Genomic DNA, 16,636 nt, shown 5'->3' with positions numbered 1-16,636 from the left:
AGTGTTATATCTTTATCCAAGTCTTTCTCCAATTGTTTCAGTGCAGATAGGGAGAAACCAAAATTTCTAAGATTTTAAGCTTACATTTTGACATCATTATTTTGGCTTCCATCATAAACATTATAATATTCCTTAATAAAAGAATCTTGTTTTTCTAGCAAGAGATTTTGATTTAAATAGGACTGAATCCTTAGGTATGAATAGAGACATCTAGACGGGAGTGCGTATTCCAATTGCAACCTTTTTGTTATATCAAATGAGTGCTGATAAGTCTATATCTCCTCACATATGGGACTCTATTTGAACCTAGGTTTCAGAATAAGGGGAAGCATCCTGGAATTTATATATGTGAAACAGCTTGCAAGCTTCATAGTATCTAGCAATATCTGGAAGAGAGAAACCTCCTTTTTTCAATAGGCTGTTGGTATTTCAAACCAATTCTTGGTTTTCTTTTCTGTCACACATTTAACATAAAATTATTTGTGGGTCCTTAAGTTTTTGCCAGGAAATAGATAGTGGAGTTATTCCAAATAGATGAGTATATTTTGGTAATATATATGCTCATATTACATTAATAGCCAAGCCAAGCCAGGATACCTCCTAGATTTTTTTCACTTTATCAGTAACTTTTCTCTAGTTTCATTAAGAAGCTGTATATCATGTAAAGACATAATATCTCCGGCCCTTGGTGTTATTTTTTTTCCCAAATAGGTAAAATACTCCTCCATCCAATCAAAATTTTGGATTTGTTTAAGTAGTTCTTTTAAATCTGCTTCTAAATGGAAGGTTATTGCTTGTGATTTCTGATTATGTGTTTATTTCCTTTATTAAAGCAGATAATGATTTCTCTGGATTAGTTAAAGTCAAAATAAATCTTAATCTGGAGTTTACGTGATTATCCAATATTCCCTTTACCTTTCTGTTGGATCTAAAAGAAAGAATATAAAGCAAAGGGGCCAGTGAACAGCCCTGTCTTGTTCCATTGCCTATTTGGAACCATGTAGCTCTAATCCTGAGGGCTACTGTTTTAGCAACCTGGTTTGATTATAATGTAAATCAAAACCAAATTTATAAAGACTTTGATCTAGATATGTCCAATCAACTATATTGAATGCCTTCTCTGCATCCAGGAAAAGCACCAAAAAAGGTATTTTCTGCTTATCGACAAAATCCATAATATCTATAAATTTTCTAGTATTATTTATTACATGCATGTCTACCCCTAAGAAACCCAAACATTGCAGTGTCATAACTTTCTTTGCCAGATTTTAAAACAGGCATTATGGTTGCTTCTAATAATTCCCGAGGCATGCTTCCTTTAATTCTTATATTTTGAAATAAGTCCAGGAGATGAGGGGTATGTTTTTTTAAAGCACTTATAGAATCTATTTACCGTATTGGCTCGGATATAGGCCCCCCCGTATATAGGCCGCACCCTAAAAGTTTGGTGCTTTTTTAAAGAAAAAGTTTTTTTCTTTAAAAAAGCACCAAAAACCATGCTGCCACTCTGTCCCCCCCCCGCCCCCCCGAGATATGCTGCCACTCTGTCCTCTCCCCCCCGAGATATGCTGCCACTCTGTCCTCCCCCCCCGAGATATGCTGCCACTCTGTCCTCTCCCCCCCGAGATATGCTGCCACTCTGTCCTCTCCCCCCCGAGATATGCTGCCACTCTGTGCCCCCCCCGAGATATGCTGCCACTCTGTGCCCCCCCCGAGATATGCTGCCACTCTGTGTCCCCCCCCGAGATATGCTGCCACTCTGTGTCCCCCCCCCGAGATATGCTGCCACTCTGTGCCCCCCCGAGATATGCTGCCACTCTGTGCCCCCCCCGAGATATGCTGCCACTCTGTGTCCCCCCCCCAACTTACCAGAGTAGACTCCCGGGTGTCTCGCTGGGCCGGAGGGGGACATCTATGCACATCGTGTATACAACTCCCGGTGCCGGCACTCAGCTGAAGTACCGGCACCGGAAGTTGTATAAGCGTATTGCGTAGGTGTCTTCCGCCGGCCCTGCAAGACACCCGGGAGTCTGCCCTGGTAAGTCGGGGGGGTTAAAATGCATTGTGCGCACGTTCACCGGCAACGGCGCATCGACGCTGCCGGTGAACGTCCGTGCGATGCGCTTAGACAACCTCCCGTGCCGGTACTCCCCCCGTGGGAAGTACTGGCAGGGGAGGCTGTCTGAGCGTATCAGACAGTAGGATGCAGGTCCCCTGCACCGCTGCGGGGGATCTGTATCCTAACCCCGCTGCCTGCCCGGCGCCCGGGACTGCATGTCCCGGGCGTCGGGCGCTAGACCCCGAATATAGGCCGCACCCCCACTTTAAAGTCTTAAAGTGGGGGAAAAAAGTGCGGCCTATATTCGGGCCAATACGGTATATATCCATCAGGTCACTTTACTTTATTACAGGGCTTGACAAATTTGTTGTGAATCTAGGCGCCAGGTAAAAAAGTTAGGAGCCAGGATTTTTTTAAACTAACAGTTGGTCAGGAGTGATCTGATCATCATCAGCCCACTAACTAAACTCACAGCATTTGACCTGGAAGCACCCTGGATTTTCAGGTCAGTGCTGGGTTTTTTTTTTATTATTTTTTTTAACCCTTTCAATGCTGATGTTCCATTTGAGCACAGCATTGACTGATATTTAGTCCCCACAAGCTTGCGGGGACAAATGTTAACCCCTGCAATGCCACAAATGCGTCATACACAATTGTGGCATTGAAGGGGTTAACGCTGCACTGTCGCTCTCAGGGAGCGATTGGGCAGCAGGGGGGTGTTGGGGCTGCTCTCCACACTCATGGGGAGACCAAAGAACCCTCTCCCCTGTCCCTGAAGCTGCCTCTGGCAGCTGGGACTCAAATTGCAGGTCTATAGACCAGCCATTGCAGGGGGGAGTCTCTGATGACTGCTGTAGGCTTCCATGCCTACAGGAATCATCAAAGGGCTTGCGGGGGCTCGTTTTTGCTGTTGCTGGTCTGCCTGGAAGCCAGCAGCAGAGCCCCGTATAAAACGGGAATTAACCCCTAAATGCCGCGATCGCGGCATTGAATGGGGTTAACGCTCCACTGTCGCTCTCATGGAGCGATCAGGCAGCTGGGGGGTGTTGTGTCAGGTAACCACACTTGTGTGGGGACCCAATCAACACACAACCCCCTTCCCTGAAGCTGCCTGTGGCAGCTGAAACCGCGATTGCTGGTTTTGCAGCAACCGCGTTTTCAGCCTACAGGCTCACTCCGTGGGAGTGATCTCAGGCTCGGGGGTGGGCTCGGAGTGGCTGTGCTGTCTGCCCAGCACCCCCGTGTGGTGACTCAGCCTCTTACAGCCACAATTTTTTCTGGATGTAAGAGGCTGACAAAACCTAGACGCCAGGACAAAATTCTCTGTCGCCATGGCGACCTGGCGCCTGGGATTTGTCGAGCCCTGCTTTATTTTTTAGTTATTCTACAGCCTGTAGAATTTCTATCCCTTTAGATAAATAGGGTAATTTTACATCTTCACAAAACTGTACTATTAGATATTGAGTGATCTGATTATTGGGGAGATTATAAAGTTGGGAATATAAATCTGTCCATTGTATACAATTGTATCTATTCTAGAAGAGCCACTCTTAGCAGCTCTCTTTTTTAATTTCTGATTTAATAATCTCTATGCTTTATTTCCTTTATAATACCATGTTTGTCTAAATTTAGTAAGAGTTTTATTAGCCTTTTCGAGTAGAAGCTCATTAATCCTTTCTTTCAAATCGTTGATCCTTATAGAATAACTATCTGAAGGGGAAGTCTTATTTAAACGTGTATTATTCTATAGTTCTAAATATAACTAATTGAAATTCACATTTTCTTGTTATATTCTGAACCCATTTTTATAAAATGGCCCGCAATACATTCTTATTTAGATTAACCTCAAAATAATAGCTAATTCTTCTATTGTTGCTACTCTATTTTCCTTATTTAATAATAACTTCAGTCTTCATGATTTAAAAGTTTTATATTCAGATGAGACATGTACCATATTTCCCCATGTATAAGACGCGCCTTAACTTTGGGGCCCAAAATGTGAAAAAAAAATTATTATCACAAAATTCATACTCATCATCCTCATCACGCCCATCCATTAACTGCCCCTAAATTAAACTTAAAGACCTCATCAACCATAATTGCCCCTAAATTAACCCTAAAGACCCCATCAACCATAACAAACCCTAAAGACCCCATCAACCATAACTGCCCCTAAATTAACCCTAAACGCCCCATTAACCATAACTGCCCCTAAATTTACCCTAAACACCCCATTAACCATAACTGCCCCTAAATTAACCCTAAAGGCCCCATTAACCATAACTGTCCCTAAATTAACCCTAAACACCCCATTAACCATAACTGCCCCTAAATTTACCCTAAACACCCCATTAACCATAACTGTCCCTAAATTAACCTCCCCTAACTTTCAGCAGCCCAAATATTATTTTTTTTACTTACTATTAGATGAATTGCTTAGCCATGTGGACGCTATAAGGAACTGGGAAGTAGTAACTGCAATCTACAACCACTGTATAAGAGGCACCTAGTTTTTAGACCCCAAATATTTCGAAAAAGGTGCGTCTTATACTTGAGGAAATGCGGTATATCCAATATCAATGCAGAGTGATCTCTCCAGATAACATATCTTGTGATTATCTTATCACATAATAGTATTGTTCTTGAATTTGTAAAAAAAAAAATTTAAATCGAGAGTAAGACATATAGGATATAGAAAAGGGGTATAATTATCATTATACTTTATTTATAAAGCACCGACAGATTCTGCAGCGCTGTACAAGATGAAAATTTTACAGAAGTACAATACAGCAGTGTACATACAGATACAAGAGGAATGAGGGGCCCTGTTCCCGCAGGAACTTTAATCTCTTTCTCCTGAATGTAACGTTCTCCAAATGTCAAAAAAATCATAATGAGATATTGTATTCTGAAATAATTTTGCCTCATTTACTATGTGTCTATCTATTTTTGCCCCTAAAGGTACCGTATTTTCCGGCGTATAAGATGACTTTTTAACTCGTGAAAATCTTCTCAAAAGTCGGGGGTCGTCTTATATGCCGGGTACTGAAACTTACCGAGCTGGAGAATCACGATTCCCCACAAAGCCACGTATCTAAATTAACCTCCCCTAACTTTCAGCAGCCCAAATATTATTTTTTTTACTTACTATTAGATGAATTGCTTAGCCATGTGGACGCTATATCATATCAACAATGTAGCTCTTAACAGCACAATAACTGAGCACTGAATGATTCTCAGTGCTCATTTTTAAAGCTTCCCCCTGAACGTGCTGACGGTGGTGTGTGTTCCCCGCCCTCTCCATTCAGGAGTGAATAAGGAGAGGTGGGAGCATGCGCGCTCTTTGAGACCGGCACTGTGGCAGGAGCAGTGAGAGCAGCGGCGTGGGAGCTGGTACCCGCAGTCAGCGGGTACTCAGGTGAGTCACTGCGTTGTGGGTTTCTTCGTGGACCCTGACACCTACACTATGTGTGTGTCCTTTATTAACCCCTTCGTGACCTTTGCCGGTTCAGGACCGTCATGACAAGAAGGTCAGTAAACGACCTTTGACGGTCCTGAACCGTCAAAAAATTAAATAAGCTTAGAAAGTGATCAAGGATCACTTTCTTCGCTTAAACGGCCTTGCTGCAATGCCTCGATGTCGAGGCATTCAGCAAGGCCGAGATCGGCATCGGGGGCCATGTCTGGCCCCTCCCCGGGGCGTCAACAGCCGCCATACATTGTATGGTGGCGGACGCCCGTTTTAAAAGCGGAGGCATCCAGCGACACCAAACTCTTACCTCTGGGTGGGCTGTGACCGTTCCGGAGAGCGGTCACAGCCGCAGCTGCCGGTGATCTTCGTCATCCGCAAGATAGCGGCGGCCCGGGAAATAAAACAATAAAGGTGAAAAGTTCGCTAGATGGTCTCCAGACCCTCTAGAGAACTGGCTCCACTTGCTGGTTGAATACAGGTACTGCATTCAACCATGCAAGTCAATGGAGCCCAGCTTTCTAATCACTATGTGATTAGTAAAATATTAAAAAAAAATAAAAAAATAATACAAAATGGAAAAAAAATAAAAAAAATGTGCTAACATTTAAAAATAATTATGCAGTGATGTCACTAGATGAACCATCCAGTACCAGCAAAATGTGTAACAAAAATATAAAAAAGTATTAAAAAAATAAAATTAAATTAAAAAATAAAGTTCATTATTTTGAGCAAGTGCTAAAATTTCTCAAAAATCTCAACAAAGAGTTAAAATAAAAGCACTTCAAATACCCAAGGGGTGTCTAATATAAAAAAAAATGGCTGATGGGGTAAATTGGAGTGGCCGAGCTCAAAGATAGGGCATAGGTACAGACTGACCAAAATGGAGAAAAAAAGCGCACTTCCCAAATGTGGCATTTTAAATCTGAAACAACCCGACAAACCCATGCATGTCGGGTATCACTGCACTCAGGAGATGTTCCTGAACACACATTGGGGTGTTATTTGACACGGACATATACCAGGACCTGTATATCTATAACTAAAGTACAATTTGTGTGGAAAAAAAAAAAAAATTACTATTACAAAGTTTGACAAAGTGTAGTTCTATAATTGGTGCATGGAAAGGGTTAAAATAACAGCATTTGGAATATCCTGGGGTGCCTAGTTTTCAAAAATGGGTTAAATTGAGTTAACCGGCTTCAAAGATGTTCCAAAGAGGAGATGGAGGCAGAATGACCAAATGACCACCTGAATTACGCATGCCCCAAAAGTAGCCTTTTACCAGCCAAACAATCTGACAAACCCATGCATGTGGGGTATGGCTGTACTCGGGAGATGTTCCTGAACACACATTGGGGTGTTGTTTGACAGTGACATATACCAGAACCTGTATATCTATAACTAAAGTACAATTTGTGTGGGGAAAAAAATAAAAAAAATTACTATTACAAAGTTTGACAAAGTGTAGTTCTATAATTTAAAGGGTTAAAATAACAGCATTTGGAATACCCTGGGGTGTCTAGTTTTCAAAAATATATGGTTTGAATGGGTTAAATTGAGTTAACCGGCTTCAAAGATGTTCCAAAGAGGAGATGGAGGCAGACTGACCAGATTTGTTAAAAAAGATTTGGAAATCATAAAACGCTGCTTGTACTTATTGCCCTATAACTTACAAAAAACAGCAAAAAAACATAAAAACATTGGGTATTTCTAAACTCAGGACAAGTAGTAGAATCTATTTAGCTAGTTTTTTTACTTGCTTTTTTAGGTGAGTAAAAGATTTTTCAAATAAAAGTCATAAAATGTGTTTTTTTTCAATTTTTCACCATGTTTTTTTATTTTTTTTATAGTAAATAAGATGATACGATCAAAATAATGGTATCTGAAGAAAGCCCATCTTGTCCTGAAAAAACAATATATAACTTATGTGGGTACACTAAATGGGTGAGGAGAAAATTACAGCTGAACACAAGCACCACAAAAGTGTCAAAACAGCCTCGGTCCCACAGGGTACAAAATGAAAAATGAGCCCGGTCCTTAACCCCTTAACGACAATCCACGTACATGTACGGGGTTGCCGTGCAACGCGATAACGACAATGCCCGTACATGTACGTGGTAACGTTATTTGCCGTTTACCGCGGCGTTTTCGCCGCGATCGGCGGCATCGCGGTTTTCCTGGAAGCCTCACAAGTGAGGCTATCCAGGCAAACAAAAAAAAAAGGTTTTGCAACCTTCCGATCTCCGCAATTCACGGAGATCGGCGGTTGAAACAACAGACCGGCGATGCAAATCACCGGTCTGTTAAACACGCCCCTCGAGCCCGATTCAAATCGGGTAAGGGGCATTCCAGGCTGCTTCTACATTGAGGCATGCCTGCAATGCCCCAGAGGGGGCTTCACAACCTCCCGATCGCTGTGATTCACCGTGAATCACGGCGATCGGTGGGTTAAACGACAGACCAGTGACTGAAATCACTGGTCTGTCAACCCCCCCCCCCGAACCCGATGCAAATCGGGTGAGGGGCATTCCAGGCTGCCTCTTCATTGAGGCAAGCCTGCAATGCTCAGGGGGGGGGCTTCACAACCTCCCGATCGCCGTGATTCACAGTGAATCACGGCGATCGGTGGGTTAAACGACAGACCAGTGACTGAAATCACTGGTCTGTCAAACCCCCCCCCCCGAACCCGATGCAAATCGGGTGAGGGGCATTCCAGGCTGCCTCTTCATTGAGGCAAGCCTGCAATGCTCCGGGGGGGGGGATTCACAACTTCCCGATCCCCGTGATTCACAGTGAATCACGGCGATCGGTGGGTTAAACCACAGACCAGTGACCTGGTCTGTCAATCACTCACCCCCATTCCAGCCTGCCTCTTCATTGAGGCAATGACGTTTTTTAACTATACACTGAGGTTGTGTAGCCTCAGAGGGGGCTACACAGCCTCAGTGTATTGTAAAAAAAAAATTAAAAAAAAAATTAAATTTAAAAAAAAAATTTTTTTTAAAAAAAAATAATAATAAAAAAAATATATATATATATATATATAGTTACATGTAAAAAAGTCACGAAAAAAGTGCAAATAGGTAGATATGTATGTTTTTTTTATACACAATTAGCGCTACATACAATTAGCGCTGTATCTTCCCAAAAAAATCCCACACGCAAAGAGTTAAAATATTGGCATTATAAATGCCCATAGTGTGCCTAGTTTTAAAAAATTATGATTTGATGGGGTAAATTGAATTGGCCGGCTTCAAAGATGTCCCCAGTATGGGACGTGGGCACAGAGTGACCAGATGTATAAATGGCAAAAATATACACACCTCACAAAGGTGGCCTTTTACCTCCCAAATAACCCAACAAACCCCTGCATGTGGGGTATCACTGCGCTCAGGAGATGTCACTGAACACATATTGGGGTGTTGTGTGACACTGACATATACCAGGAGCGGTACATTTATACCTGAAGTACAACGTGTGTGAAAAAAATACAAAAAAAAATTACTACCGTAAAGTTTGACAAAGGCTAGTGGTAGAATTAGTTCATGGAAAGGGTTAAAATACCAGCATTTCAAATACCTTGGGGTGTCTAGTTTTTAAATATATATGGTTTGATGGGGTCAATTGCATTGGCCGGCTTCAAAGATACCCGAAATGGCACATGGGGCAGAATGACTAACTTTGGGGAAAAAATTGTTTTTAAATAGCAAAACGCTACCTGTACTTATTGCCCCAAAACGTGCAGAAAAAAGCAAAAAAACATAAAAACATTGGGTATTTCTAAACTCAGGACAAATAGTCGAATCTATTTAGCAGGTTTTATCATTAGTTTTTGCAGATGAGTAAAAGTTTTTTGGTTTAAAAAGTGAAAGAAAGTAATTTTTTAACAAAAAATCACCATATTTTATCATTTTTTGTATAGTAAATTAGATGGTATGATAAAAATAATGGTATCTAAAGAAAGCCCTGTTTGTCCTGAAAAAAACAATATATAATATGTGTGGGAGCACGAAATGAGAAAGAAGAAAATCACAGCTAAACAGTAACACTGAAAAACGTTAAAAGAGCCATTGTCCCACAATATACTACGAGTAAAAACCCCTATTGTCCTTAAGGGGTTAAGGGGTTAAATACACAAATACATTTTTTTAGATATTCTTATCTATTTTACTATATTTTTTCAAATATTGGATTCATCAAAGTACAGACCCCAAAACAGTACATTTTTGTGGACAAATGTATCCAGAACTTTTAGACCTGAAGGGGTGAGCTGAATAAAGAAAACAATAGTTCTTGTACCTTAAGAAGGTTTAAAAATTTAGTTTGGGAACCCAAATCCTTACACAAACTGTCAGCAACTGCCAACAAAGCATGCAATAACTTAATGGAGTGGAATTATCAACAACAATTCTAACGTGGTTGGTGTGCTTCAAGAGTACACTCCAGCTTTCACATGCACTTAAACTCTTTCAATACCTGGGACAGGGGCACATTTTTCCTCATGGAGGACTTTTGCACTTCACTTACAGAAACATATAAAAAAATGTACAGGACATGTGAAGTTATTCATAAATACCTATGCTAAATCTAAGCTTGTGAAACAAAAACCAACAAGAGTCATTTCCCCCCTTTCATTTCATCATAAATTCTAAACATAACAGCATAAATCTCCTAACCTCGTGAACAAACGTATCCATTAGAGATGGTTGTACATACATGTCGATTGCACACAGAGACCATGAAAATGACAGTTTATTATATAATACGCTTTCATCACAAATTCCATCTACCACTTCTGCTGGAAGGCTATTCCATGCATCCACAATACTTTCAGTAATAGTAATAATTCCTTATGTTACTTTAAAACATTTGCCCCTCTAGCTTAAGACTATGTCCACTTGTTGTGGTAGTATTTCTTCTTTTTAATAAACTCTCTTCCTTTATCACGTTGACTCCCTTTAAGTATTTAAATATTTCTATCATATCCCCCTGTCATGTCTTTCTTCCAGGCTTTATATTTTAAGATCCCTTAACCTTTCCTGGTACGTTTTATCCTGTAATCCATGAACCATTTTAGCAGCCCTTCTCTGAACTTTCTCCAACATATCTATATACCTCTGGAGATAAGATTTACAGTTCACCTAAATCATTTGCCAAATGGCTTATCCCTCCAGAAACATCAACCCTGTTGATATCACTACAAAAAAATCATTACAAGCAATATCACTACAAAAATATAAAAGAGAATGGATCCAAGTACAGATCCCTGAGGTAACAAGATCTTACTCCAAGTATACCCCATTGACTAGAATCCTCTGTTGTTTGTCACTCAGCCACAGCCTAATCCATTCAACAATATTGGGATCCAAACTCAGTTTATTGATAAGTCTTCTATGCGGGACAGTGTCAAAAGCCTTACTAAAATCTCGGTACGCATGTCTACTGCACCACTTTGATCAATTATTTTAGTCACTTACTCAAAAAACTCAATAAGATTAGTTTGGCATGACCTTTCTGAAGTAAACCCATGTCTTTTTTGATCTTGAAACCCTTGTGACTTTAGATGTTCAACAATCCTATATTATAACTTAGTTTCCATTAATTCCCCCGCTACTGATGCAAGAATCACATGTCTGTAGTTGCCTGACTCCCCCTACTGCCTTTCTTGTGAATGGGTACATTATTCGCTAATTTCTGGGACTACTCTCATTAACAATGATTTGTTAACGTTTTTTTCTAAAAGGCCACCAAGCTATTTTAATAACTTGAGGTGTATCTCATCAGCGCCCATCAACGTCTATGTTGCTACCTTAGACAAGTGAAGTAGAAGCTCTGGCTAAACTCATATGTATCAAATTCATTGAGGCAATCAGTTAGACCTTTATCTTCTACATACCTTCCTCCTTTTGTTTTTTCCTTGTTTTACTTTCCTATCCTCATTTCTCTTTTCTTTACATTTCTCTAAAAACATTGTATCTCCCTTTTTTACTGACTGGGTAATTATCTCTTCTGCGTGTGCTTTGGCAGCTCTCATAAAATAGTGAGTTCTTTACACATATTCTCATTTTAGAAAAGTCAGCTTTTCTAAAATCTAAAACTTTTTTTTTTGTGTGGTGTGACTCAGTCACTGTTCGTATATTAAACCACACAGACGGATAATAACTAAATCCCAAACTGGGTAGAAATGGGACGGGGAGGCTGTTTTAGGGGCAGCGGTGGCACAGGCAGGTTGTTTTAGGTGCAGCTGTGGCATGGTGGTTTTAGGGGCAGAGGCCTACCACATCAAAGTCTGGCTTACCATATAGTGATAGGGGTTATGCTGCACTACCGTCAATGTCTGGCTCAGTTTACAGCAATGGGAGTTATGCTGTACCATATCTGTTCAGTAAATGTTTATTTAAACTTAATTTATTTATACGTTAATTTTTTAGATTTCTATTTTTTCCCACTTGACATACAGTTTACAAATTTGTGAAATAAATATTCGTGCCAAAATACATTTTTTTGTTTGTGAGGGGGTGCCACATACAGGATTCGCCACGAGTGCCAAATACTCTAGGTATGCCCCTGCCTGTAGGTATCATACTGCCTAATTAAAACTATCTATTTTATAATGACCCAACTTCTCCTTTTGTACCAGTGTGTTATTGTGTTTGATTTTAATGTATTCCTCTGATTGTAACAGTGCTACAAAATCTGCTGGCGCTACTAGGGCTGCAACAACTAATCGAAAAAATTTATAATAATCCATATTGAAAATCGTTGCCGACGAATTTCATTATCGATTAGTTGTATTGATTTTATCGAAATAAGATTTTTTTTCAGAGCAAATTCATTTTATAATCCGACCTCAAATAGAGGTTAAATAATAACAGTAAGATCCAGATCCTCCGCAGAGCTGCAGGGGACCGGATCCTCCTCTCTGACAGCCGGCAGGCACACACAGATATCCTCCGCTACTGTCCTCCACTTCCGTCGGGGGATTCTATGATGGAGCACCAGTGTGACATGACCTTCTGGTGCTCCACCATAGAAGCCACGGTGGAAGTACCGGCCAGCAGCGGCGGAGGTTGTCTCAGCACATTGCACAATGTTCGCCGGCTGCCCGAGAGGAGCGCTGCAGGGAACCTGGATCTTCCTCTCCGGCAGTCGGTGGGCGTCCGCTACTGCGGCACTTCCACTGGGGCGTCTATGATGGAGCACCCGCGTCACATGACCCCTATCAGGGGGTATAAGGCATATCAGGGTGGCAGATTGGCATATCAGGGGGGGCACAGTGGCATATAGGGGGTATAAGGCATATTTGGGGGCACAGTGGCATATCAGGGGGCCAGAGTGGCATATAGGGGGGTATAAGGCATATCAGGGGCAGAGGGGCATATCTAGGGGTATAAGGCACACTGGGGGTGCAGGGCATTTCAGAGAGCATAGTGGCATATCAGGGGGGTATAAGGCATATAGGGGATATAAGGCATATCTGGGGAGGGCGGAGTGGCATATCTTGGGGTATAAGGCATACAGAGGGTATAAGGCCGGGTGGAAGCACTGGCCAACAGCAGCGGAGATCTACATCGCACAGAGACACCAGGGAGTCTGAAGCACGGGTCACAAGTAAAGGGATGCACTGGTAAGCCGGGGGGTAAGAGTGGTATGGGGGGAGTTAAATTGTCTTCTGGAGTCAGAGTGGCAAATAGGGGGTTATAAGTCATATCAGGGAGGCAGAGTGGCAAATAGGGGGTATAAGGCATTTCTGGGGGGCAGAGTGGCATATAGGGGTATAAGGCATTTCTGGGGGGCAGAGTGGCATATAGGGGTATAAGGCATAACTGGGGGCAGGTTAGCAAATAAAAGGAGATAAAAACAATCATTTTATTCAATCATAGTTTTTATTAAATATGAAAAAATTGTTTACATGTGAATTAATATTTACTAGTAAAACTTTCTTTTCCTTTTTCCTAAATTAATATTCAAATTTTGGGGGGTCGTCTTATAATTGAGCAAATACGGTAATTAAAAAATTTGTTTTAATACAATGTCCATTAAAATATATTTGGAATGTATGTATATATATATATATATATATATATATATATAGTATATTATTAAACACTCATGTACAAGCTAGAAGGCTTGTTTTTCCCTCACCACAAGGGATTTTATCACTCTACACAATGAACATATAGAGTCTTAAGTGAACAATTACATTTTATCATTAGCACAACTCATGAGTATTCAAGTAACTTAAATCCTTACTCACCTCAAAGATCTCAAACCCTGCTATATCTAGGATTCCAATGAATGACGCACCCTGCCTTTTCGTCCTGTCTAGGGCCCTGTTGATCCGGTGAACCAGCCAGCGAAAAAGCCTTTCATATAATGCTTTGGCAAGTGCCTCCACAGCAAAATCCGCCTGAACAATAAAGAATGGAAGAAGTATAGATCATGGAAATAAAGTTTGTTCTTGATGGCATCCACAATAGACTGTAGCACAACACATTTTTTCTTTTTACTGTTTCTGCTCACCTGTTCCTTTGTCTGTGCCTTCTGGACATAATCACGGCCAACTTTAATCCTTGGCATAAGAATGGCACGCATAAACTCTGTTACATTGAGTCCCAAAAGATGGCATAGTTTTTGTGCAGCTACATGTAAAAAAATATAATAAATGGTTTACGATAAAACAATAAAATTATATGGTACATGTATTCATATACATATATAGGAAAAGTCACCCAAAATATCCCAACTCAAAAAAAGGTATCCAGGTTTGCAAGTAAAGGAGGTTTATTGGAATAAAAAGAGATAAAACCATTTATACTGCTAACCTGCAATACTGTAAATTAATCTCTTCTTTGCGGAGGGTACTTTGTAGAACATGGGCATAACCTTAATATGTTAAGCATTATAATTAAAGATGTTCCGGTAAATCTGTGACATAAGAAAGTCTTCATATGCAAAAAAGTTCCAAGGCCAAATTTTCCTTTATAAAAAACTCAAACCAAAACATACAATATTAACCAAAAGAACATTAAACTTGAGTTCTACCTTCTTTCCTGTAGTTCCTTGGTCATTAAAATGTTGATGTTTCAGTCTCAGGTTTACTGTCTTCATCAGTCCATAATTTTGCCCATAACAGGACCAAGTCAAGCCTGTATTGAGGGTATAGTTATCACCTACACAGCTTCCACAGTGATTGTTATCGGGGGCTGCTGTAAGAGTAGTCTAGAGCAGTACCATGAAGTGTATTTGAAAGAGGCTCTGATTCTAATCTTGGTAACATCATCCACAGGGGAGGCCTGGCAGCCTAAGGCCTGGGGGGCAAGTCTAGTCTACTGGCCCATTGCGCCACCGAAGCGGCTGCAAGTGACATTGAAAGCGGCCGTCGTGCAGTCACTCCACCTGCGCCTAATGAAATTAAATTGGCCGCCCAATGGCCGTGCCTCAGCTCTTCATCCCACCCCTTTTAAGACGTGGGACGAAGGGCTGAGGCACGGCCATTGGGCCTGACTACCGCAAGATGCAGGGGCGTACCTAGAGTATTTGGTAACTGTGGCAGATCCTGTATGTGGCACCCCCCACAAACACACACTTTAAAACTGCATAGTTTCTATGGTTAGGCAAACATTGACAGGGGTACAGCATAATTGTTATCATTATATACTTAGGGATTATGCTGTACCACCGTCAATGTGTGCCTATCACTATACATTGAGCCAGACACTGCCAATACTGCACTACCACCCCTATCACTATATACTAAGCCAAACATTGATGTGGTGTAGGCCTACCACTTCAGTGACTGGCTTAGTATATAGTAGGGATGCACCGAAATTAAAATTCTGGACTGAAACTGAAAATTCAGCATATTAATATATACATGCCGTATTTGCTTGATTATAAGATGAGCTTGGTTATAAGACGAACCCTTCAAAATCTGAATATTAATTTATGAAAAAAAGAAAAAGCCTGAATATAAGACAACCCTATAGGAAAAAAGTTTTACCAGTAAATGTTCATTCATGTAAACTATGTGAACAATTTTTTTAATAAAAGCTATGATTGAGAAAAAAATATATTTTTTTTAATTTCCTTTTTTTTTTTCAACCTGCCCCCCCAGTTATGCACATCTGCCCCCTGGCTTGCCACTCTGCCCCAGAAATGCCTTATACTCCCTATATGCCACTGTGCCCCATGATATGCCTTTTAACCCTCTAAATGCCACTGTGCCCCATGATATGCCTTTTGACCCCCTATGTGCCACTCTGCCTCCAGAATTGCCCTATACCCCTATATGCCACTCATGGGGAACTCTGATCTCTGACAGCCAGGGAAGGTCTGCGCGATGGACACAGACAACCCCCGCTGCTAACCGCACCTCCTCCCGGCTGCAGCGGAAGTTGTCTACGCGAATCGCGTAGAGCTCTACACGCTGCCCGGACTAAGCACAGGGGACTCAGAAGTACCGGTAAGTGGGGGGGGGGCAGGAGGATCCAGGTCCCCTGCATCGCTGCGGGGGATCTGGATCTTAGTCTCATAGTCAGATCTAGTTGAGGTCTGACTATAAGACCACCCCGATTATAAGACGAGGGGTATTTTTCAGAGCATTAGCTCTGGAAAAAAACTCATCTTATAAATCGGTATATATTTATACATATATATAATTGTTAACAGCAATCACAATCCTATCATGCCCAGATTCTAGCATGTGCTGGCTGACGTAGCATGATAGGAGTGTGATTGCTGTTTGCAATCAAATATATTAAAACTGTTATTGAATTATTCTGCCCAATAAAAGTGTTGTTAACATACCAAAGTTGGACCAAAAAAATTGATAGCAGCAATCACACTCCTATCATGCCTAGGCAGCCAGTACATGCTGGAACCCAATGAATCACATTATGATTAGAAAGCTCCATTGACTTGCATGGTTGAATGCACTACCTGTATTCAACCAGAAAGCCAGAATTTTTAGGAGGGTCTGGAGAACTTTATTTTTTTAAAGCACGCCGCCATCTTGCGAGTGGCAAAATCTCTCACAGTGTGTCCTGGGGTGGGTGTTTGGTGTCATTGAATGTCTCGCTTTTAAAAGTGTATGGCGGACGTTG

At 41.2% G+C, this 16,636-nt stretch overlaps 1 protein-coding gene across 2 annotated transcripts in view; it reads right to left on the bottom strand.

Moving 5' to 3' along the window:
- The window catches only part of LOC128470678 (myosin-10-like), a 211,148-nt gene that overhangs the window by 111,369 nt on the left and 83,143 nt on the right, over positions 1-16,636 (bottom strand). For both annotated transcript variants that reach the window (XM_053452577.1, XM_053452578.1), the window contains exons 12-13: positions 14,055-14,173; positions 13,789-13,941 (exon numbers count right to left, since the gene is read on the bottom strand). In XM_053452577.1, the coding sequence (XP_053308552.1) occupies positions 13,789-13,941; positions 14,055-14,173 (272 nt within the window). The remainder of the gene's footprint in view (positions 1-13,788; positions 13,942-14,054; positions 14,174-16,636) is intronic.

This window comes from Spea bombifrons, chromosome 12 (assembly GCF_027358695.1).
Source record: "Spea bombifrons isolate aSpeBom1 chromosome 12, aSpeBom1.2.pri, whole genome shotgun sequence".
Classification (NCBI taxonomy): domain Eukaryota; kingdom Metazoa; phylum Chordata; class Amphibia; order Anura; family Pelobatidae; genus Spea; species Spea bombifrons.
This window is presented reverse-complemented; position numbering and strand designations above follow the sequence as displayed.